Consider the following 21,432-nt stretch of genomic DNA (forward strand, 5'->3'; position numbering starts at 1 on the left):
GGCCGCTGTGCCTTCAGCCTGTTGCTGTTGGCAGGAGCCTGGATGGTTAACGCAGGGGAGATTTGCAGGGCTGCAGGGGAAGTGGCTTATGGAGAGATGTGGCGTACCTCAAGGCTACGTCCTGGGGCCAGTGCATTTGAAGAAAATCTCATATTTTGGTGTAACCTAAACATCCTAATGTACTGCTCTTGGCCTTTCTAGATGCTTAGAAGCACAGTGGTACACCAATGGTGTGTATGTGTGCGTACATACAAGGGAAAGGATGTGTGGAGACCATGGCTTCCCCCTGGTTTGGGCAGATGGCACAGTGCCGCCCCCACTCGCCTTAGCAGCTTCAGGCTTGCCCGCTCCATGAAATGCCAATCAAAGATAGCCAATGAATGCCACAGAGACAGTGTGTAATATAGTCACCAAGCTAATAAGCACCCCATAGGATGTTAATATGATTTGCCACATCCTTGTCAAAGAAAAAAAAGTTACACTTTATAAGTGACCTTATTTTTGTACCCCTAGTGACTGATTAAGGAAATTTTGCAGGTGAATGGCGTGCAGTTATATGGGAAGTCCAGGCGAGAGGCTGTTGCGTTCCTCAGAGAGGTTCCTCCTCCCTTTACTTTGGTTTGCTGTAGACGCCTCGCTGAAGAGGGCAGTGAATACCAGCCTGAATCTGAAGAGTGGCACTCATCCAGCCCCTCATCCAGCCTACAGGAGCAGGTAACGAATACATACACACAAAGAGTCCAAAATTAACACTCAACTGCCAACTCCAACTGCCAAATCCATTGGCCGATACTTCTGCAAAATAATATATGCCTGCTCGTTTTGTTATAATTTCACAGATTGAGAATAACCTCTCCATGTTTGCCAAAGATACAAGTCTACGCGACAGCATGAGGGAAGAGTTTCAGGTTTGTCCATATCCTCTAATGAAACGTTACAACTGGATTTTAGCTCAGTGTTTCTCTACTGGTTTTGCATGCGGCACCAAAATTTTTTTATTTTACAAATATAGTTTGATTAAAGGTTAAGTGACCCCATCAGAACAGACCTGCAACCCATTTTGGGGTCACAACCTGCCAATTAAGAAACCACTACTGGCTCACCATGATTTGTGCTTTTCTTATCAGGCCCGTCAGGCTTCAGCAGTGGAGCGAGAGGTTAGCGATGAAGAAGAGCCCCTAGAGCCAAGCGTTCCTGAAAGAGAGCAGATGGATGAGGTGAAGAATGATGAAGAAGATGAAAATGAAGAAGAGGAGGAGGATGAAGGGGAACTTGCTCTGTGGTCTCCAAATGTGCAGGTTCTAGAATTAGAGAAAGGAGAACGAGGTCTCGGCTTCAGCATACTAGACTACCAGGTGGGGAAAAAACTCATTTGTTTATTGTTGCTCTTTGTTTTTTTTTTTTTTTATACCTTTTTTAATCCTCCTTTTTTGGAGGGAGCAACTTCACATATTTATCTTTGTCTTTGAGAAAAACCATAGGAAGCTAGACTTACATTTCAAGAAGCATTTACAAGAAGTGTTGTTTTGTGTCATTTGCGTGGAAGAATCAACAGTCACGTTTGCGCTGTAAAGCTGGCTATAAATTATTAAGTAATATGCAGTAAATACAAAATTCAGTATTCAAACAGATTCATAAAAAAAGAGGTCTAGTCACAATTTACTATACAAGCATCATGATGATGTCTTCATGGTCTGATACATCTTAAAAACAGTACATAGGACAGAACATTTTTTGCATGTTATGATTCTGTATGTTAAGCTTAGGTTTAAGTAATACTAGAAGTTCTAGAAGTCTTTATTGGAATTTATAAAACGGGTAGTTCCAGTCCTTCATTCCGATTGGTTGAGCTGAGCCCTAAGATGTTGTAAATTATTCTACAAACATACACCTTTGTTTATGTCTGTGTGTTGCTTGGCAACCACTTTGGTGCAACCACAACAGAATTGTTTGGTGGAAAAATAATGTTTTTGTCAAAATCATTACACTTTACTTGCTCCGTTTTATTTTGTGCAACCTTACAACATATATCAAATAAGTTTTATAAAAGCAATAACCCCTGTGAAGCTGTGGTTTACAGTGAATTTATAAGATAAGGCATTGTGCCTAACAATGCTCCTTAGCTGTTATAAATTCACTGTAAACCATGGCTTCTTGGGGCTTATTGCTTTATTTTAGGGAGTGATGTCATCATAGAAAACCTGGAATAAAAATAGACAAAATAACTAGTGCTGTCAAAATTAGCATGTTAACGCAGACAATATTTTTTTTCCCAGTTTAACGGCGCTAAAGCTATTTAACGCAGTTAACGCACTGGTTTAGGGTACTGTAAAAGTACTGTATTCAAACCCAAATTAAATTACAAATATGCAATGTCGTAGTTATGTCATCAGTTATGTCATAGAGTTACAAAAAAGGTGATTAAGGCTGCCTTAAAACTTTGCATGTAAGTATATTATTTTTTAATCACATTTAACGCAGTGTCAGATCCTCATCAAGTTCAACAGCAGCAGCTTTTAAAGTGACAGCAGACAAAATAACCAGCTGCTGTGATGTCTGTTAATCAAAGAACAAAATTAAAAAAAAGAAATCAATATCCTCTGTAGTTTTAAGCTTCATCTTTATTTAATTTAGAATTTAGTGTTTGATAACTTTAATAAATTACACTGAGAAAAATGGCTTAGTGTAGGCTATATTTTCTTGCTGAAGGGCACAGGTACATCTATTATAATGGGTTTATGTGAGGATTGTTTTAAGTTCCCTTAAATTAGAAGTTATTTTTTAAAGTCTAATAAATGTTAAATTGATAGCTCTCAATTATACTGTAATGTTGAATGGCTGTAGTCAATGCTTAAATATTAGGGAAAAAATTCATAGAGACGTAAGTTGGTGTCAGTGATACTTGCCTTCTGTCATAAAAAAGATGGCATTAAACAAATATTGAAAATATACTTTATTGTTTCTACATTAATTTGAAGATTGAATGTGAAATTGTTGCAATATAAAAGTATAATTAAAAACTTTAATGTTGGGTGGAATTAATCACGATTAATCACGATTAATTTCAGAAAAATTTGTTTTTTTTTTAATCGATTGACAGCACTAGTAAATATATGTAAATATTTTCTAAATATATACTGTCTGTGTGTGTGTATTTATATATACATACTAAATATGCGCAGTATACACACATTTATTATGTAAACAAAAACTTTTGTTTTGGATGTGATTAATCACGATTAATCGTTGCACAGCACTAAAAAAGAGGAAATCAATAACTTTTGTAGCTTTAAGGATTCATCTGTTTAATTTAGTTTTTAGTGTTTGATACTTTATTCAATTTCTGTATATTTCCTACTTGCTGAAGGGCACGGTAAATAATGAGCTTATGTGAAGGTTGTTTTAAGTTCACATAATTAAAAGTTATTTTATGTCAAATAAACGTTAAAATTGATAGCTCAGTAATGTTGAATGGCTGTAGTCAATAGTTAAATAATAAGAGAAAAAAATGTCCTAGAGACATCGGTAATATTGGTAAGAGTGATACTCACCTTCAGTCATAAAAAAAATATTTAACAAATATTAAAAATATACTGTCTTTATGTTGTTTCTACATTAATTTGAAGATTTAATGTGAAATTATTGCAATGTAAAAGTATTAACTTGTGTTAAGTAGGATTAATTGCGATTAATCATGATTAATTTTAGAAAAATGTTCAGTAATTCATATTTCTTTTTAAATCGATTGACAGCACTAAAAATAACACATCACAGCTTGAATTTGTTAAAAAAGAGTAACCATTCATCCATATTTACTGTAAAAAAGCCAAGGAAAGTATGCCATTCACGATTTTCTATCAGCTATCCTCTAAGCAGGAAAAAGGAGACTGGACTCAATTAATCCCCCTTGACTTTCCCAAAGTGTGATCACAGGAAACGTGCGTTGATGTCACAAGTCATTGGACGCTGAACAAAAGAAAGCAGCGAAACCTTTCCGAATAGGGCCGCCGCTGTTTATCTGGCCCCTTGCCAGCCGTCAAACCCTTTGCTCTGCTCACTTAGTACGAAAAGCTGCTTTCCTCCTTCCTTCATTAGCCCTCTAATCAGGGTTAGTACATAACTGCACGTTGATCCTGAATCAGAAGTGATCATGTAATGAGGCCACTTAGAATGCAGAACCTCTCCCGCAGACCTGCACTCCGCCGGTCCTGTGGGACGCCTCGTGTTTTATATTATCCAGCCACGGGTTCCAATTGATTTCATGCGGGGAAACTGTATTGGCAGGAGAAAAGCACGCCTATGCTTTCGCAACTTCATCAGGACTGTAATAAATGGCCGCCGCATCGTGGCGAAACCGAACGGAGATCATGTTTTAATGATAAGGTATGCTTCTTTCCTCATCAGTGAGTGATGGGGGGCCGTGGCGACATGGACGGAATAGCATTGCTGCTTAATGGCGGTAACCTGAGCAGTGATCCCTTAAATTCCTCCTTTCTCTGATAAATGAAGGAATGAGGATGGAGGAGGGATGAGGAAGCTTGGGACAGAGTCCATAGGCTCTGTGCTACGATGAAAAAATACGTTTTGCTGACTCAGAGTCCTTTGTTTTATTTTTGCCTGATTGTATGAAGCCACGCAGGGGTTTTTGTTTGTTTTTGCGGCATGAACAAGTACAAACGAATTGCATCAATACCGCATCGACGCACTGAATTCGAGATCATCTCATCCCCACCAAGCCGAGAGGAGAAGAAATTCGCAGTCCTGCAACTTGGATCATAGATCATTGTCGTGTAGAGGCTGAAGCGCTTAAGCTTACTTTGCAGATCTTCTGGAGGAGTTGCTGGTGCACCCTGGGGTTTATTGGAAGCCATATTGACCCGTGCAGCCTTCCCTCGGTCGAACTCACCATCTTCGTGCTCTGCACCAGCTGAGCCCCCTCCACCTAGCACCGTCTGTTTGCTTATCTGCACCGAAACGAACGCTGAACAACCCGAGGGCCTGATGCGTGATGGGTGGGAATTGATTCCGAGGAGGAGGGGGTGCAGGCATTCGCAGAGTTGTTGAAATGTCCATAAATGTATGAGCTGTAAGGAATTTCCAAAAAGACAAAAGTGAGCAACTCCCACAATGCAGTGATGGGTACGCTCTTCTAATGGAGGAGGAATCTCTCAACCTTTCTTCTTGACTTCCTTTCTGTTTTCCTTCTGGGCCTCTCGAGTCTGCGAGGGGAAATTGATTTTGCCGCTCTCTCCAGTAAGAGGCCTGAGCTGATAAGGCCGAGTAGGCAACCTCGAGACCTGCAGACATGCTCGAAGCCTTCCAGAACCTTCAGTCCCCCCCTCTTTCTACCACCCTTCTTCTCGCAAGAAGACCTTGTAACCGCAGCTAGATTGATGGGAGCCTACGGTCGCACTGACAGCTGGAAACCAGGGAGTTTTTCTACTCTAAATGACACCCCTGACTGTGTGAGTGACGTGAAGTGGCGACGGTGAAATCATTTGGAGTCGCGCCTCGATCTCGAAGTAAGAAGAGCTACATGGCAACATGAGAAGAACCCCCTTGGTAGTACTAGCCATCCTGGTAATGGAGATTAATGAAGGTCGTCTTGAAGCCAAACAACTGATCTGAAGGGTTGGGTGGTGGTGGTTTTGTTTTAAGTGGGATTGTACTCTCACGGCCATTTAAAAGTCATTACTATGAGTTTTCGCTAACGATTGAAGTGCGCGTATGAAGTCACGATACAGCCAGGCTCAATTGAAATATGATTGAGCGGCTCTCTAGCAAAGGGTTTGGGGTGGATGTAAGCTGCCCATAGGGAACGTAGCTTAACGTAACTTTCTGTTTGGGTGGGATGTCGGCCCTACACCAACCTCGAAAAGAAAAATGTCTCCATTCTAAACAATAATAAACTGGTGGAGTGAAATTACAGCTTGAAGAATTTGATCGGCAACATGTTCTCCAAAGCTTTGGCCATTTGCAAGTGGGCTGTGAACTCTCAGCGTGCAAAACAAATTTATTTGATGCATCGGTAGTGAATGTATGGCTCCAATATTTCATGCTGTCCAAGGAGAGGAGATCTGAGAGAATGCATTTTTGAATCATTTCGATGGTTCAAAGCACCTAACCTGCACATCAATACAGCATTTAGTCTCATCCAGTGAATGTTTTAAAGCAGAGTCATAAATCATCCCAGAGTGTTATTATTTATTTATCGTTGTTTATTTATTGTGGCCTAAAGCTGCAGAAACTGACCAAGGGCTATTTTATTACCGTCGCTGGAAAATAAGCTACCAAATCGACTACAGGACACCGTCCTGAATGTTAATACGTTAAAGACGGATATGCAGCCGTGAACAATTGTTCTAATATCGTGTTGTCATTTCGCAATGGTGTCTTCCAATATTTGGATCCAGTTTGTAGCAGATCCAAAGAAAGAGGTGTCTGGATTTACTACCATTGTCATGCCGGCACTGTCTGTGCCACCTGTTCTTGTGCCAAACAGCTGCCCACAGCTGTAAGCTTTAAAATAAAAACAGCTTATGCGTTGTTTCTCCTTCTTGTGCTTCCTAACTCTTCTGCTTGTCTTGCGTTAAGAGTTCAATGCATGTGTCAAAATTAGCTAAAAGAAATCTTAGTGCAATGGAAAGATTAAAATTAGAATAAAAATTTCCTGATAATTCACTCACCCCATGTCATCCAAGATGTTCATGTCTTTCTTTCTTCATTCGACAAGAAATTAAAGATTTTTGAAGAAAACATTCCAGGATTTTTCTCCATATAGTGGACTTCAATGGGGATCGACGAGTTGAAGGTCCAAATTGCAGTTTCAATGTAGGGCTCTGCATGAGGAATAAGGGTCTTGTCTAGCAAAACGATTGGTAATTTTCTACAAAAAATAAAAATGTGTACACTTTTTAACCACAAATGCTCATCTTGCACTTGCTCTGCGTTGCACATCTATGAATTCATGCATTACGTAATCACGTTGGAAAGGTCGCGTGTGGTTAAGTTCTTCGTCTATGTGTACTTCGGTTCAAAAAGTTAGGGTAGGGTGAAAAACGGCATCTCATTTTCTCCTGCAACTTCTAAATCGTCCAGCATCATTGTTTTACCTTAAAGGGCATTTGACTTTCTTGCAAAATGTATACACTTTTTAACCACAAATGCTCATCTTGCACTAGCTCTGTGTTGCTCGCCTACAAATTCATGCATTACGTGATCACATTGGAAAGGTCATGTAGGTGGAAGTACCAATTCAGTGTTTACAAAACGAACGTGCAAAGAAAGTCAAATGTCCTTTAAGGTAAAACAACAATGTTGGACGATTTTGAAGTTGAAGGAGAAAAATTGAAATTGAACTGAAGTACACATAGACGAAGAACTAATCGCGAGTGACCTTTTTCCAACGTGATTACGCAATGCGTTAATTCGTAGACGCGCAATGCAGAGCTAGTGCAAGATGAGCATTTGTGGTTAAAACGTGTGTACAATTCTATTTAATGTACAAAATGGCCGATCGTTTTGCTAGACCCAAGACCCTTTTTACTCGGCTGGAATTGTGTAGAGCTCTTTGAAGCTGCATTGAAACAGCATTTTGAACTTCAACCCGTTCATCCCCATTGAAGTCCACTATATGGAGAAAAATCCTGGAATGTTTTCTTCAAAAATCTTCATTTCTTTTCGACTGATAAAAGAAAGACAGACATGAACATCTTGGATGACAAGGGGCGGGGTATATTGTAAGGAAATATTAATTCAGGAGTAGGCTGATCCTTAGATTCCACAAATGTTAAAAGTTCTTCATGGAACCATAGATTCCAATAAAGAACCTTTATTTTTAAAACCGTAGTTTCGTGGAATTTATGTAATTTGCTTGTCCGTGTCGTGGAAGTGGCACCCTCTCTTCTCCTCTCAAGGCAACTACAGTGAGAACAACCAAAAGAAGGATTAAAAGAGAAAAGCAAGCGAAAGACAGACGTCCTGGAGTTCCTGGTATTCTGTTCAGCAAGATTGAAGGTGAGGCAGAGCGCAGGAGCAAAACAGATGACTTGGCCTGCCGTTGATTCCTGCGAAACAGCAGATTTACTGTCCGCCTGACACCGCTCTGAAGAATTTCAACCCGTTCGACAAGCAGGGCCAGCCAAGGGAACGCTCGGCACTCAGAGGAGACGGTAGCGAACCTTAGCCCGGCAAGAAATATGGGAGATCCATTCCAACCGCCAATGCTCATACCCATCTGTTAGCTAGCCGACAGTTTCAAACCACGGCGTAGACCACAGAGTTGGTTTGCGTTGACCTAGTCTAATTTTAACTAGCTATTTTTAGCTGTCAGTGGTTGTGGAAACTCGCCACTTGCTAAGGGCTTCTGGAATTGTCGTTTCTTTGGAATCAGAGATGTTCTTCACACCTGTAACATGAAAGACAGCTGCTCCCCCAATGAGCCATGTACTATACGCCATCTAAATCATATGTGCACTCAAATGGAAACACGAATAAGAAATGACGCTTTCTTTCCATTTCTCATGTCATACTGATCTGTATCTTAATTCCGTAGCAGGTGACGTATTGTCGTGTTAGGAGCCCCCTGTGCTGGCCTGTTCCCCTTGCCTTTTTTTTCATATAAAAGCTGCTCTACTGACATCACTGGCCATGTGGGATGAGAGCAGGGCTTGGAAAGCAAAGCACGCTTGGCTGGAACCCGGCAGCCGGACAATGCAGCCTGTGTCCTCCTAAAGCGCCAGCTGGAGTGGAACTTCAAATCCTCTCTCCAACTTTTTCCTGTCTTTTTTTTTTTTCTCTTTCTTTCCCTTCTAGCAGGCCTCAGTTTCTCTCGCTCTGAAATTGCTTTTCTCTTCTCGTCTGCTTACCGTGCAGCAGTGGCTCACTGGGTAATCAGGGGGCAGTAATTGCTGGGCTTGCTGACCCACTTTTTATGGTTGGGCTGGGTGAAGTTTCCTGGTCTGCTGTCCGCAGTTTCGCTCCTTGTCAATAATATGTTATCTCCTTTTTCCGAGTGGTCATTGTGGTCTGAACCTTGACATTTGATGTCTTTTGTGGCCTTGTCTGAAAATGGTGGTTCTGAATGACTCAAAACAACACGCTTCATTTTTAACATCGCACCAGAAGAGATTTGTGTCAGAAATCTCAAAAAATGCAAGGATGGTCTGTTCGTCAGGTCTTTTGACACGGTTGCTCGTAAATGTTCATGGGCAGATAGATGAGATTACTAATGACTGCGCTCCCGCTTCAGTTTTTACTCTCAAATAACTACTTGTTAATCACTTTTATATTGTCATTCGCCACATAAAAGCCGCCCATATGGGTCATGAAATATATTGTTGGAGACATCAAATCGGTTGAATTGCAGTTTTACGACAGAGCTCCCCAGAGATGTGATTGATACCGTAGCACTTGGGATGTTGGAGTCAGAAGTTGGCCTCATTTGGCCTTCCAGCAAGTTAGTCTCGCTCTTTTGAAAGTAGATTTAGTGCACGGGTTGCCAGGTCATGTTAGGGATGAGCCTGAATTGTGAAGCTGTATTTGGAAAACGAACTTCGGAGCCACTAAAGAGACACAGTTACCCGCATGCTTGCGGTAGCATGTTACATTACAGTACATCAAATTTCACGTGCCACATAAACCAAGAAAAGATTTGGAGATCCTGAGCACGACTGACAAACATCTAGTCTTGTAAAATTTGTGAGTACTGCCGCTCCGTTGTATACATGGAGTATGTGTGATCGCGAATCTCCAAAAGTGACAGTAAAAGTCGAGTCCGCATTTATGCGCCACATATTAATAGCAGTTCCCTAATGCTCGCATTTTACATACAGTATAATTACCCGTTATAATTGAGAGAGAAAGCATTAAAAAATGTTTTTCCTCCCTTTTCGTATTTATTCCTTTGAGGGGTTCCATAATACACATCATTTCCTTTCCGTATTTAGATTCGGGCATATCCCTAACACATTTTTTTTTTTTTCCTTCAAGTAGGGTTCAAAGGGTACTGCATAACGGGAATGACCCGGTGACCCTGCTTGTTTGCAAATTTCTTTTCTTTGCTTACACAGGTGTTGTTTTAATTAAATGTTTGTATTCAAACTTAAACATAAATAAATTCAACTTCAAAAGGCAGTCCTCTTGATCTGCTTTTTGATAAGTCTGTGATGTACAGGTTAAATCAGGGTCACCACTGCTCTCATGATGTTTTCCCTCTGTTTTTTTCTGTTTGTCTGTTTGCTGTGGTCTGCATTGCCCTCTGCAGGACCCTCTGGATGTTGCGCGCTCTGTGATCGTCATCCGCTCTGTGGTGCCTGGAGGGGTGGCGGACAATCACGGCGGGCTTCTCCCGGGTGACCAGCTGGTTTTCGTCAATGACACTCATCTAGACACATGCTCTCTGGCCCAGGCTGTAGAGGTTCTCAAATCCGCCCCGCCTGGGAAAGTCTACCTTGGAATCAGGAAACCGCTGGTGGTAAGAGCTAATATGTAATTATGGCCACAAACTGTTAACGTTCAGTGCTGGAGGTGTTTATTTGGGTCAGTATGTAAGATTGGTGGGTATTTCTTCAAAATATTACTTAGACTTGTGGGTCAATATAGTATTTACAGTGTTTTTTTCCCACCACAACATATTTTTTTCTTATTTTAAAGTTCATCTCCTGATTATCCACTTAATTTTCATTTTTAATCATAAATGTTACCGTAATTAGGTTACTGTAACACATGCTCTTTTGTAAGTAGATTTTAATGCAAGGTATACACACAAATACGAATGACCTGACGACCCCCTGTTTATTCTTCTTACACAGGTGCCGTTTTAATTAAGTGTTTGTTTTCAAATTGAAACATAAATAAATTGCACTTCAAAAGGCTGTCTTCTTGATCTGCTTTTTGATATGATTGTGATGTATAGGTTAAATCAGGGTCACCACTGCTCTCATGATTTTTTCCCGTCATAAGCATAATAAAAGCTAGTTTGGCTTGTCATTAAATGGTTGGTTCATCCTGCTATTGACACAGTGCTACATGTGATATGTCTATTTTATTTTGCATTGATATTTTGCATTGTTTTGTGTCTGTGAACTGTACAGCCAGAGGACAGAGGTAGTGGGCAGCAGTCTTCTTGGCCTGTAGAGGGCGCCGATGAGCAACCAGCACCAAAACAGGCCGTCGCTCTCCCATCTATGCAAGAGGTATTCAGACTACTTTAGTTCACTTTTTTTTAATGCATTTAATACTTCTATACAGCAAAGATGCATTAAATTGATCAAAAATGACAATTAAGACGTTTAATTCAGGGACACTGAGGACCATTGCATCAGGAATAAATTACATTTTAAAATGCATTTAATATAGAAAATGGTTATTTAAAATTGTAAAAAATTTTCACAGTTTAACTGTTTTTGCTGTATTTTTAAGCAAATAAATGCAGCCTTGGTGAGCATAAGAGGTGTCTTGCAAAAAATTAAAAATCTTACCAATCCAAAACTTTTGAACCATATATGTGTATGTAAATGTATATGCACTTCATGCATCTTATATTTACATGTATAATATACTTTATACAACATCCCACAGTCATCAGTGCATATAAACTTGAATCAAAAAATCCAATAATCATAGTTATATATATTGTACTGCAGGGTGTTTGCCAATTATGGGGAAAAAAATGAAAATAAGATTTAAATATAAAACATTAAGCCAGCTTTAAGTTAGTAAGCTAAAGTTAGGCTAAATGTCATGAGAAAAAGTTGAAGACCCTAGCCTAAACGTCGGAAAACAAATTTATGTCCATCGATATGTAGCAAAGGAACCCAACTACAGTTGTTATTAACAAAGAGAGCATGAGCTGGAGCGAGAAAGAAAAAGAGCGCGAGCAAAAGAAGATGAGCGAGGAAAAAGAGGAACAAATGAGCGAGCCTCATGAGAGGGATCTTTTTGGAGGTGATGCATGACCCCCTCTATGGGCCTTTGAAATGTACCGTATTATCCTTGAATTTTAGCAAAGATGTAATTGAGGCGGCCGAGTCAAGTGCTGCCGTAAATCTACTCAAAACGAGACTAATTGCGCCATTAAGATTTTAGACTCGGCACATTTTTCATGGCAAATTGGTTCTGCTCTCTGCAAGGGTTGGGGGGGACGAGCAAGAAAGGCGCTGAGTCGGCTTGTTGGAGCGACGCGGGGGAAAAGTGCGCTTTCAGCTCTTATGATCCGTAAGTGTGTGGAAGAGGGAGAGGAGGACAAGCTCCGGCACCCTGTTGCAGGGATAGAAAGAGCTGCTTTGTATGCAGCAGACAGACAGGAGGTGAGATGTCTCTACCCTCCACGCCCACTCCAACATCAGACGTTTCTGTTAGCGGATGATTTAGGGGGGAGGAATGTTAAAAAGGGGTATAAAGTTGCATAGGCTTTCAGGAGTTTCGGTATGGGGGGGAAACGACTTGAAAAATGAAAGTTGAACAGATTTGGGCTGAGTTCAATACAGCACTTTTTGAGCGCTTTTGAAATAATTTTAGCTTCTATTTGGTAGATGTAGCCTTGTGGTTCAAGATTTAGGTTTGTTGCCAGAGTTTGTGGGTTTAAATCCCTCAAGAATTAATTTCTAAACTACTATCAAAGTGTGGCTTAATAGGAATTTTGCACAAGTTTGGAATGAATTTAGTTCAACTCTTAGGCTAGTTTGCTAAAAATCAACTGAAGATGACATATTTGAGCGTGAATTATATGAATGTGAACATTTGAACAAGTTTAGACTCAGTTTAGTTAAACTCTTGGGCTAGTTTGCTAAGAATCAACTAAAGGTGACCTTTTTGAGTGACATTTTAACAAGTTTAAACTGAGTTTACTTAAACTCTTGGGCTAGTTTAACAATCAACTAAAGGTGACATTTTTTTCAAGCACAAATTATATAAATATGAACATTTTAACAGGTTTAGACTAGGTTTAGTTAAACTCTTGAACTAGTTTGCAAATAACCAACTAAAGGTGACCGTTTTGAGCATGAATTACGTAAATATAAACATTTGAACAAGTTTAGGCTGAGTTTAGTTAATCTCTTGGACTACTTTGCTAAGAATCAACTGAAGATGACATTTTGAGCATGAACTATGTAAATGTGAACAAGTTTAGATTAGTTTAGTTTGGTTAAACTCAGTCAACTAAAGGTGACTTTTTTAGCACAAATTATACAAGTATGAATATTTTAACACGTTTAGTCTGAGTTTAGTTAAACTCTTGGACTAATTAGCTAAGAATCAACTAAACACAAATTATAAGTTTAGACTGAGTTTAGTTTATCTCTTGGGCTAGTTTGCTAAGAATCAACTAAAAATTAAATTTTTGAGCACAATTATATAAATATGAATATTTTAACAAGCTTAGTCCGAGATAAGTTAAACTCTTGGGATAGTTTGCTGAGAATCAACTAAAGGTGACATTTTTGAGTGACATTTTAACAAGTCTAGACTGAGTTTAGTTAAACTTTTAGGCTAGTTTGCTAAGAATCAAGAAAAGGTGGCATTTTGGGATGACATTTGAACAAGTCTAGACTGAGTTTAGTTAAACTCTTGGGCTAGTTTGCCAAGAATCAACTAAAGGTGACTTTTTGAGTGACATTTTAACAAGTCTAGACTGAGTTTAGTTAAACTCTTGGGCTATTTTTAAGCACAATTTTAAGCACAAATTATATAAATATGAACAATTTAGCAAGCTTAGATTAAGTTTTTGTTTTTGACTAAAGAATGCAATTTAGCACTTTTGATATAAATTTGAACTTTTTAACTTGTTTTTGGTTGATGTGACCTCGTGCTTCAAAATTTTGGATTGGTTACTAGGAAGTTGCAGAGTCAAATTCCACAAAAATCAGTTTATATACTGTTATCAATGTGCAGTTTAAAGAATATTTGACCTAAAAATGCAAATTCTTGTCTACTTCTGTTGATTAAATTCTGACTTACTTTTTTGTGAACCACTAAAGTAGATGTTTAGCAGAATGTTCAAGCTGCTCTTTTTGATATAAAAATGGTGGATTTATACTAACAAGCTTGAAAATGCACCATAAAATGGCTCTTCTGACATTCTCTTAGCTTTGTGTGATAAACAGCCTAAAATTTAAGATGAAAAATGATTTTCTGGATGTGTAGGACTTTGGAAGCGGCTCTGTCTCATCTGACGATCTGGATGAGGAACCAGAGCTTATCCTGGACGCTGAGCCTCGTTACGCCTCTCCCCTCACCACCGTTGACCTCCTGCCCGGCCTGGAGCGAGAGATGGCTGTAGATGAAGATAAAGATGATGAAGAGCAAGAGATGGACACCATGATGGATCAAGAGATCTCCAAGGTCAAGGGCGACAGTCTGCCTTCATACTGGAGTGAGAAGACTCGCTCCTGGGAAGAACCAACAGCATCCAGCCCCTACCAGTTCAACTCTGAACCTGATACACAAGAACAGGTTTTAAATTAGTATTTTTTATTAAGAATATTCAAGATATAATTTCTTTAATGGGGTGTATTGAAGTATTTTGTTGTTCAGTTTATAGAGTTGGAAAATGAGCTTTCCACAAGCTTCGAGAAGATGCAGCTCCCGCAAATTCCCCTCAGTGAGTGTTTGTCTTTAAAACAAGGCTTGTTTTAGTATTAATATACTGTCGTTGTTTGCAGTTTGACATTTTTACATGTGTTCTCAGGTCAGTCTGACACGTGGATAGAGGCTGCAGACAGCGAGGCGGACTCTGACTCCAGAAACGAAGGCTCAGAGCTTACCTTGACCGACACCGACACTGAGTGAGTCTCCGTCTGCAATAAACACACTCTCACACACACACACACGTGTCTCTATCGGTGACTCAACTAGCTTGTTTACAAACTAATGACCATGTTCTAATCGTCGGTTTAGTTTTATAAGCACACATGCAAATAGCAAGTGACAACTTTTTAAAAACATCTCTCTGCCGGCAAATGCACAAAGTAAAGTCCTTATGACTTATTAAATAAATTTTTGCTGCTTGTTTTTATTCAGATTGGTGCTCTGTGTGGAATTTTAATTACCATGATAATGTTTTCTGATAGATCTATAACGCCACCTGCTGGACAAATGTGGTGCTTAGATGATATTAACAAGGGCAGTTACAAAACTGGAAGATGTAAATATCTTAAGATATTAAAATTAAGCAGTTTTTGGTGTTAGTCTTAGTTTAGAGATTTATGCTTTTTGATGTGTTACAAGTATTAGACAACAATCATGCTTATCTTAATTATGAAAATGAGTTCATTATGAAAATTTGCGCTAACACCGCGCTATAACCCAGGTGTTGTAGGGAAATTGATGAAAAGTGATAAACGGATATAAAACAGCTTTATGAACAACACAATGAAAGGTGTCAAATTGGTGTGAAATGCAGCTGAGACTCGACCAGCTGTTTATGACAACAGTCTAATAGAAAATTTGTGTGTGTGTGCGTGTGTGTATGAGAGACTCCTTTTTGGTTTGTGCACATACATGTTTTTGAAAATAAATATAAAATAAATTAGATGTTTATTATTATGTGTATTATATTATTGTTATTTATATTATTTATAAATTTGAATTAAAATATACATTTTATTGAATTAATGTAATTAAAAAATATAATTAAAATAGAAAGAATAATTTGTGTGTATATATATATGTATGTATATGTATATATATATTATTTATAATTATATATAAATACACACACACACATGTATATATATATATATATATATATATATAAATACACACACACACAATTAAAACATTTTATATATATATATAATATGTTATATATATATATATATATATATATATATATATTATAATTTTATTTTAATTAAAACATTTTTTATATATATATATATATATATATATATATATTCAATTAAATGACATCAATACCTCAGTAGCTATTAGTATAATTATTTATTTTAGTTTGACTAAATAATATACTTTAACACTGAAATTTTCTTTAATAAATGTAATTTACGATTTATTAATGTTTCATTATTATTTGTATTATAGAGCATCTTCTGTTTAATTTCTATAGCTCAACACACTATATAATAATAATAATATTGTTCTAGTTGTATGTTTTAGCTCTGTTTGTGTAGCTCAGTTGATTTTAATAGGAACAGGAAGTTGATTTTATATTTTTGTATCAGCGATTTTAAATGAAATCAGTCTGTTGGATGACTTTGAATTCCTCTATTCTTCTTTACCCATTATTAATCATACTTTATTCTTTCCTGATATTACAGTGCAATTCGTTTGTTCATGCTGTTTAATCAACTGAAATATTTAAGTAATAATTTCACTTGCTTTTGTGAACGCAGATCTGAGATGATTAATGTGAATGTGATTCTGCGTAAACCTAGTGAGTCTGATTCAGTGTGACCAAGGCTGACTCTGTGATTGTAATACATCAATGAGGGATTTGTGTGCTTGATTTCTCTACAGATCTGCACAGCGCACTTCCTCTCGCAGCAGGAAGAGAAGAAACCAGGGGGCTACTGGTTCAGTCAGAGAAGACCACAGGTAGCGCTGGACTTTTTGGCAATACTAGTCATGGATATTTTAGAATTTGATGGTAAATTTAGGACTGATGGTTGTTTTTATAACTATACAGTAAATATATTGTCAACAGTGATCTGCCTGAAAGAGAGGAGGGAGAAGGTGAAGAGACGCCTGCGTTCAGTCACTGGGGTGCACCACGCAGGTAAAACACGAAAAAATTTTGAGTATATGGGTGGATCAAAACTCTTCTGTGGACAGAAAGTAACTAATTAGTAACAAAAATTAAGTAACTTTGAAAAAGTAACTGAAGCCTTTCTACAGTAAAAAGCATAAACACAGTAGATTTTTCATGGTATAGTATTTTAATATTTATTTTATATTCATGTTGTTATTTTCAAAAATGACCTGACATCCATAAATAACTGGTTAAAATAAGTTACAAATATTCTTTTAGAATTCTTATTCTATATATATGTTATAAAGAAAGGTGATAGGACTTCTAATAAGTAAATGATGAATCAAATGTTTATTGACAGGTTGTTAAAATCAAAAGAATTTTATTATTATTGTAAATGTATTAATTTATAATTATTTATTATTGTTATTATTATTATTATTATTATTATTATTATTATTATTATTATTATTATTATTATTATTATTATAGGTCACCTTTTAAGCATGAAACATTTGGAAATGAAAATGCGATTTATATTTATATTTATTTAATATTTTTTAAGGTATTTTATTTTATTGTATTTCATTTTGTTTATCTGTTAATGTAGTCCAGCTGACCTTAATAAGTACAGGAGGTGATGTGCTTATTTAATCAAAATTAATAAATCAAAAAAGCCCCTGCTTTTCTTTTTCCATTATATTATATTATTCATTTTATCAATTTCATAAATTATTATTAGCATTATTAAAATTGTAGATGAGAAATAAAAAAAAAGCAATTTATATTAATTTAATTTAATTTAATTTTATTTTATTTTATCTGTTAATGTAGCTCAGCTGACCGGAAGTGATGGGCTGATTATTGTAGATCGCCTTGTAAGCACAAACAAATTCAGAAATTAAAATGCAGATTTTATTTTATTTTATTTTATTTTATTTTATTTTAATCTGTTAATGTAACTCAAAATCAAATAAATCAAATAACCACTGCTCTTTTATCCCATTTTTTTTTTATTTTATTTAATTTTATTTAATTTAATTTAATTTTATTTTATTTATCTGTTAATGTAGCTCAGCTGACCTTAATAGGGACAGGAAGTGATATGCTGATTTGATGTTTTTGTATCAGAGATAATAAATAGTGGAACTAATAGTAGAATGCTAATTAACAATAAATGTGTTGAATTTATTCATTCGTTCATTCATTCATGTATTTACTTTTGGTCTCAGAGTGGAGGTGTGGCCAGAGCCGCAGGAGTCTCTGGGTATCAGCATAGTGGGCGGCCGCACCGTTATTAAGAGGCTGAAGAACGGAGAAGAACTGAAGGGCATTTTCATCAAACAGGTGCTGCCAGACAGCCCAGCTGGACGCACGGGTGCCCTTAAAACAGGAGACAAGATCTTACAGGTCTGAGAGTCACACACACACCTTCAGACACATTTGCTCTTAATATAGCTGCTTTATCTGTTGACATTAATATTCTGGTCTTTTTTTGCTTCCTAGCTATTTTAAAGGGGCCTTAATCTGTGCCTTTCATTATTTATCCCTGAATGTTTGAATTGAGTTTCCACTACTTTTGCTACTATACATTATGTTAACAATATGTAAATGACCTCTTTATTATGTGTACATGGTTGTGACATTATAGTCTCACTAAACCTGTGTTTTGCAAAATAATTAAGAAAATCCTGCTTTTAAGGTCAAGTTCCCTTTAAATCCTCTCTTATCTCTTTCTCCTCCCTCTGTCCTCTCTTTTTTTTCCTCCGTCCTCTGTGATAAATAGGTTTGTGGAGTGGATTTGCAGAACGCCAGCCATGAGGAGGCAGTACAGGCTATCAAAGCGGCGTCCAGTCCTGTGGTCTTCATCGTGCAGAGCCTGTCCTCCACTCCACGGGTAAACCTGCCATTTCAAACTCCATTTAAAACACCATCATCTCCTGCCTCTGTGCACCTCAGATAGGAGCAACCCACCCCCCACCCCCACCCGTTTATGCTTGAGTGCTCTCATTTATGAAAATGGGGCCAATTCATTTCCAGTTCAACAATATTAAATCCACTCAGGGCTGGTAAATGACGCTGCACTCTTCAGCCACTTCCTGCCGTACCTCTGCCTTTATAGGTCTAGCGCTTGCTTGATTGCTTGTGGTGGCTGGTATTTTTCCATAATGTGCTTCTTGATATTGTAGTTCTTGAATCTTTGCATAAAAAAAGCACAACAAGAACAGATTCAGGTTGGAAATCATCCTGTGTTGTGTTCTCATGCACCTGTCGTTTCCTGTTATCTCTGCTCTTTCACAGTTAATAAAAATGTCAAAAAGACGCCCCTGGAAGTAACTGTAATAATAAATCATCGTAATAGGATTCTACACATTTTAATAATATTATATGCAGTCTTATGTATAATTAATATTGTTAGAATTAATATCATAATAATTATAACATTTAAGATGTTATAGTGCTAGCTGGATACTGTAATCAAATTATGATTTTATAAATATGTGTTTATTAATAGTAATTGCGCAAATTACTGAAACTGTTAGAACTTTTCTAAATGCTAAATCATAGTTTAGATAATGTAATAAAATTGCGTAAATATATACATTTAATGTATTGTAATAAATTAACGTGTTTATTATATATATGCATTGTGTGTTTGTATAAATAACAATATTATATTAATGTTATGTTTATGCATGTATGTAATATTGTACATAAATTTAAAATTGTAATATTTTAAAACATTTAGATATTGTTATCATTATAATACTTATAATAATTGTGAATATATATGTAAACATATATATATATATATATATATATATATATATATATATATATATATATATATATTTTGTTCTATAATATTATACAAGTAGTGTATATTTATATTTACTCAAATTGCTTAAAATTCACAAAAACATTATGTATTATATACGTTGTATATGCTAAATTAAACCTTAGTTATATTTAAATTTTCTAGTAAAATTATTATAAATGTTTAAATATTACATTTAATAGTTACATTTAATAATCATGTGTGTTTATTATTAGTAGGTTATATAAAATGCTTAATATTTTGAAATATATTTATGTATATATAAGATTGTACATATATTTAACGTTGTAGTATTTGAACAATTATATATTGTAATTAAACACTAAGATATTGTAATAAGTTGTTATAATAATTAATAATTATAATATGTATATATATTTATAAAATATTCTACATATATTCTATATATATATATATATATATATATATATATATATATATATATATATATATATATATATATATATATATAATGATTTGTTTAATAAAATTATATTTGTCAATTGTAAGTAATTTATGTATATGTGTATGTATGAATGGATTTATTTTCCATTGAAAAGGTTTTTGATACTTTTTTTAATAGTAATATCTAAATTTCATAATGAATTTATAGAAATGCATAAGTAATACATGTAATAGATATAACAAATAATTATATATATTTATTAATAGTAATTATATAAAATGCATATGACAATGAAATGTACATTCACTTCACATATTCTAATATTATACGACATGTAATTTATTATATATGTTGTGTAAGTTATCATTATGGTAATTAATATTAATAATCATTTGTGTGTTTATTTATATAATATACAAATCATGTATATTCATCTGTATATTTATTAACTCAGATTACTTAAAATTTACAAAAAAACTTGACATTCAGTCTTTGATAAATTTTTAAACTGTAATAGTAATATTTAATTTTTGTAATAAAATGTATAAATAATACATGTATTAGTTATAACAATCATGTTTATTATTTGTAATTATATAAAATTTATTTCAAAATTAAGTTCGCAAAATGTACATTATTTTTACATATTATATTTATTATGTATATATGCAATGCAACTTTTAAGAAGTTGTTGTGGATGTGTATATATAATATTTACTCATATTACAAAAACATCGGTTATAAATTGTAAACCCTAATAGTAATATGTAAATTTCATAATATTTTATTATAATTTATACATTTATAATAATTGTAATTTTATATGTGTAAATAATACATGTAAAAAAAATGTGTACGAATAATATGCATATATTAATTAAGAAATAATTATTTAAAATGAATATGAAAATAAAAAAAACATTTGCAAAATGCACATTCATTTTACTTAATGTGTACTCAAATTACGTAATTCTCAAAATTAGTTTATTATCCATTAGCAAATTCATCGACTAATTCGCAGCCAGTTATTGACTAATGGCTTGTCCGATATGTTTTTCTATCACTTAATGTGTAAATAATAAAACAAGTTGAATATAGTAAGTGCGCCTGAAAGTGAATTGGAATTATGCATTACTTAAAAACCTACTGGATGATTATGCCTCACAATATTGTGGTCAGAGAGCAGCATACAGGCCTCCAGCACCATCCTTATTAAGGATCTGTGTAATTTGAGGCTAGAAGCACATCTTGAACCTGTCTGTGTCGACCCTAAGGCTGCGGTCGCATCTTGTGCACCGGCGAGCAGAGCTGTTGTTTCATATAACTTAATGATTTTTCTGGCCTTCGGTCAGATCACCCGCAGGTCGGGTATTTCGACCTCAGCGTCCATACAAACGGAGGATGTCCCGTGTGCTAATTCCTCCTGATTGGACGCTTTCAATAGTAATAGCGACACTAACGGGATGTCAATGATTGATG

General features: G+C 35.9%; 1 protein-coding gene across 4 annotated transcripts in view; it reads left to right on the forward strand.

The window, feature by feature from the left end:
* Window positions 1-21,432, forward strand: part of patj (PATJ crumbs cell polarity complex component) — a 154,737-nt gene that overhangs the window by 36,660 nt on the left and 96,645 nt on the right. For all 4 annotated transcript variants that reach the window (XM_051094264.1, XM_051094263.1, XM_051094266.1 and 1 more), the window contains exons 17-28: window positions 538-714; window positions 840-908; window positions 1,128-1,355; window positions 10,265-10,474; window positions 11,094-11,195; window positions 14,146-14,454; window positions 14,536-14,602; window positions 14,690-14,786; window positions 16,477-16,554; window positions 16,664-16,735; window positions 17,941-18,118; window positions 18,495-18,605. In XM_051094264.1, coding sequence (XP_050950221.1) covers window positions 538-714; window positions 840-908; window positions 1,128-1,355; window positions 10,265-10,474; window positions 11,094-11,195; window positions 14,146-14,454; window positions 14,536-14,602; window positions 14,690-14,786; window positions 16,477-16,554; window positions 16,664-16,735; window positions 17,941-18,118; window positions 18,495-18,605 — 1,698 coding nt within the window. The remainder of the gene's footprint in view (window positions 1-537; window positions 715-839; window positions 909-1,127; window positions 1,356-10,264; window positions 10,475-11,093; window positions 11,196-14,145; window positions 14,455-14,535; window positions 14,603-14,689; window positions 14,787-16,476; window positions 16,555-16,663; window positions 16,736-17,940; window positions 18,119-18,494; window positions 18,606-21,432) is intronic.

This window comes from Labeo rohita, chromosome 22, assembly GCF_022985175.1.
Source record: "Labeo rohita strain BAU-BD-2019 chromosome 22, IGBB_LRoh.1.0, whole genome shotgun sequence".
In the NCBI taxonomy this organism is placed as follows: domain Eukaryota; kingdom Metazoa; phylum Chordata; class Actinopteri; order Cypriniformes; family Cyprinidae; genus Labeo; species Labeo rohita.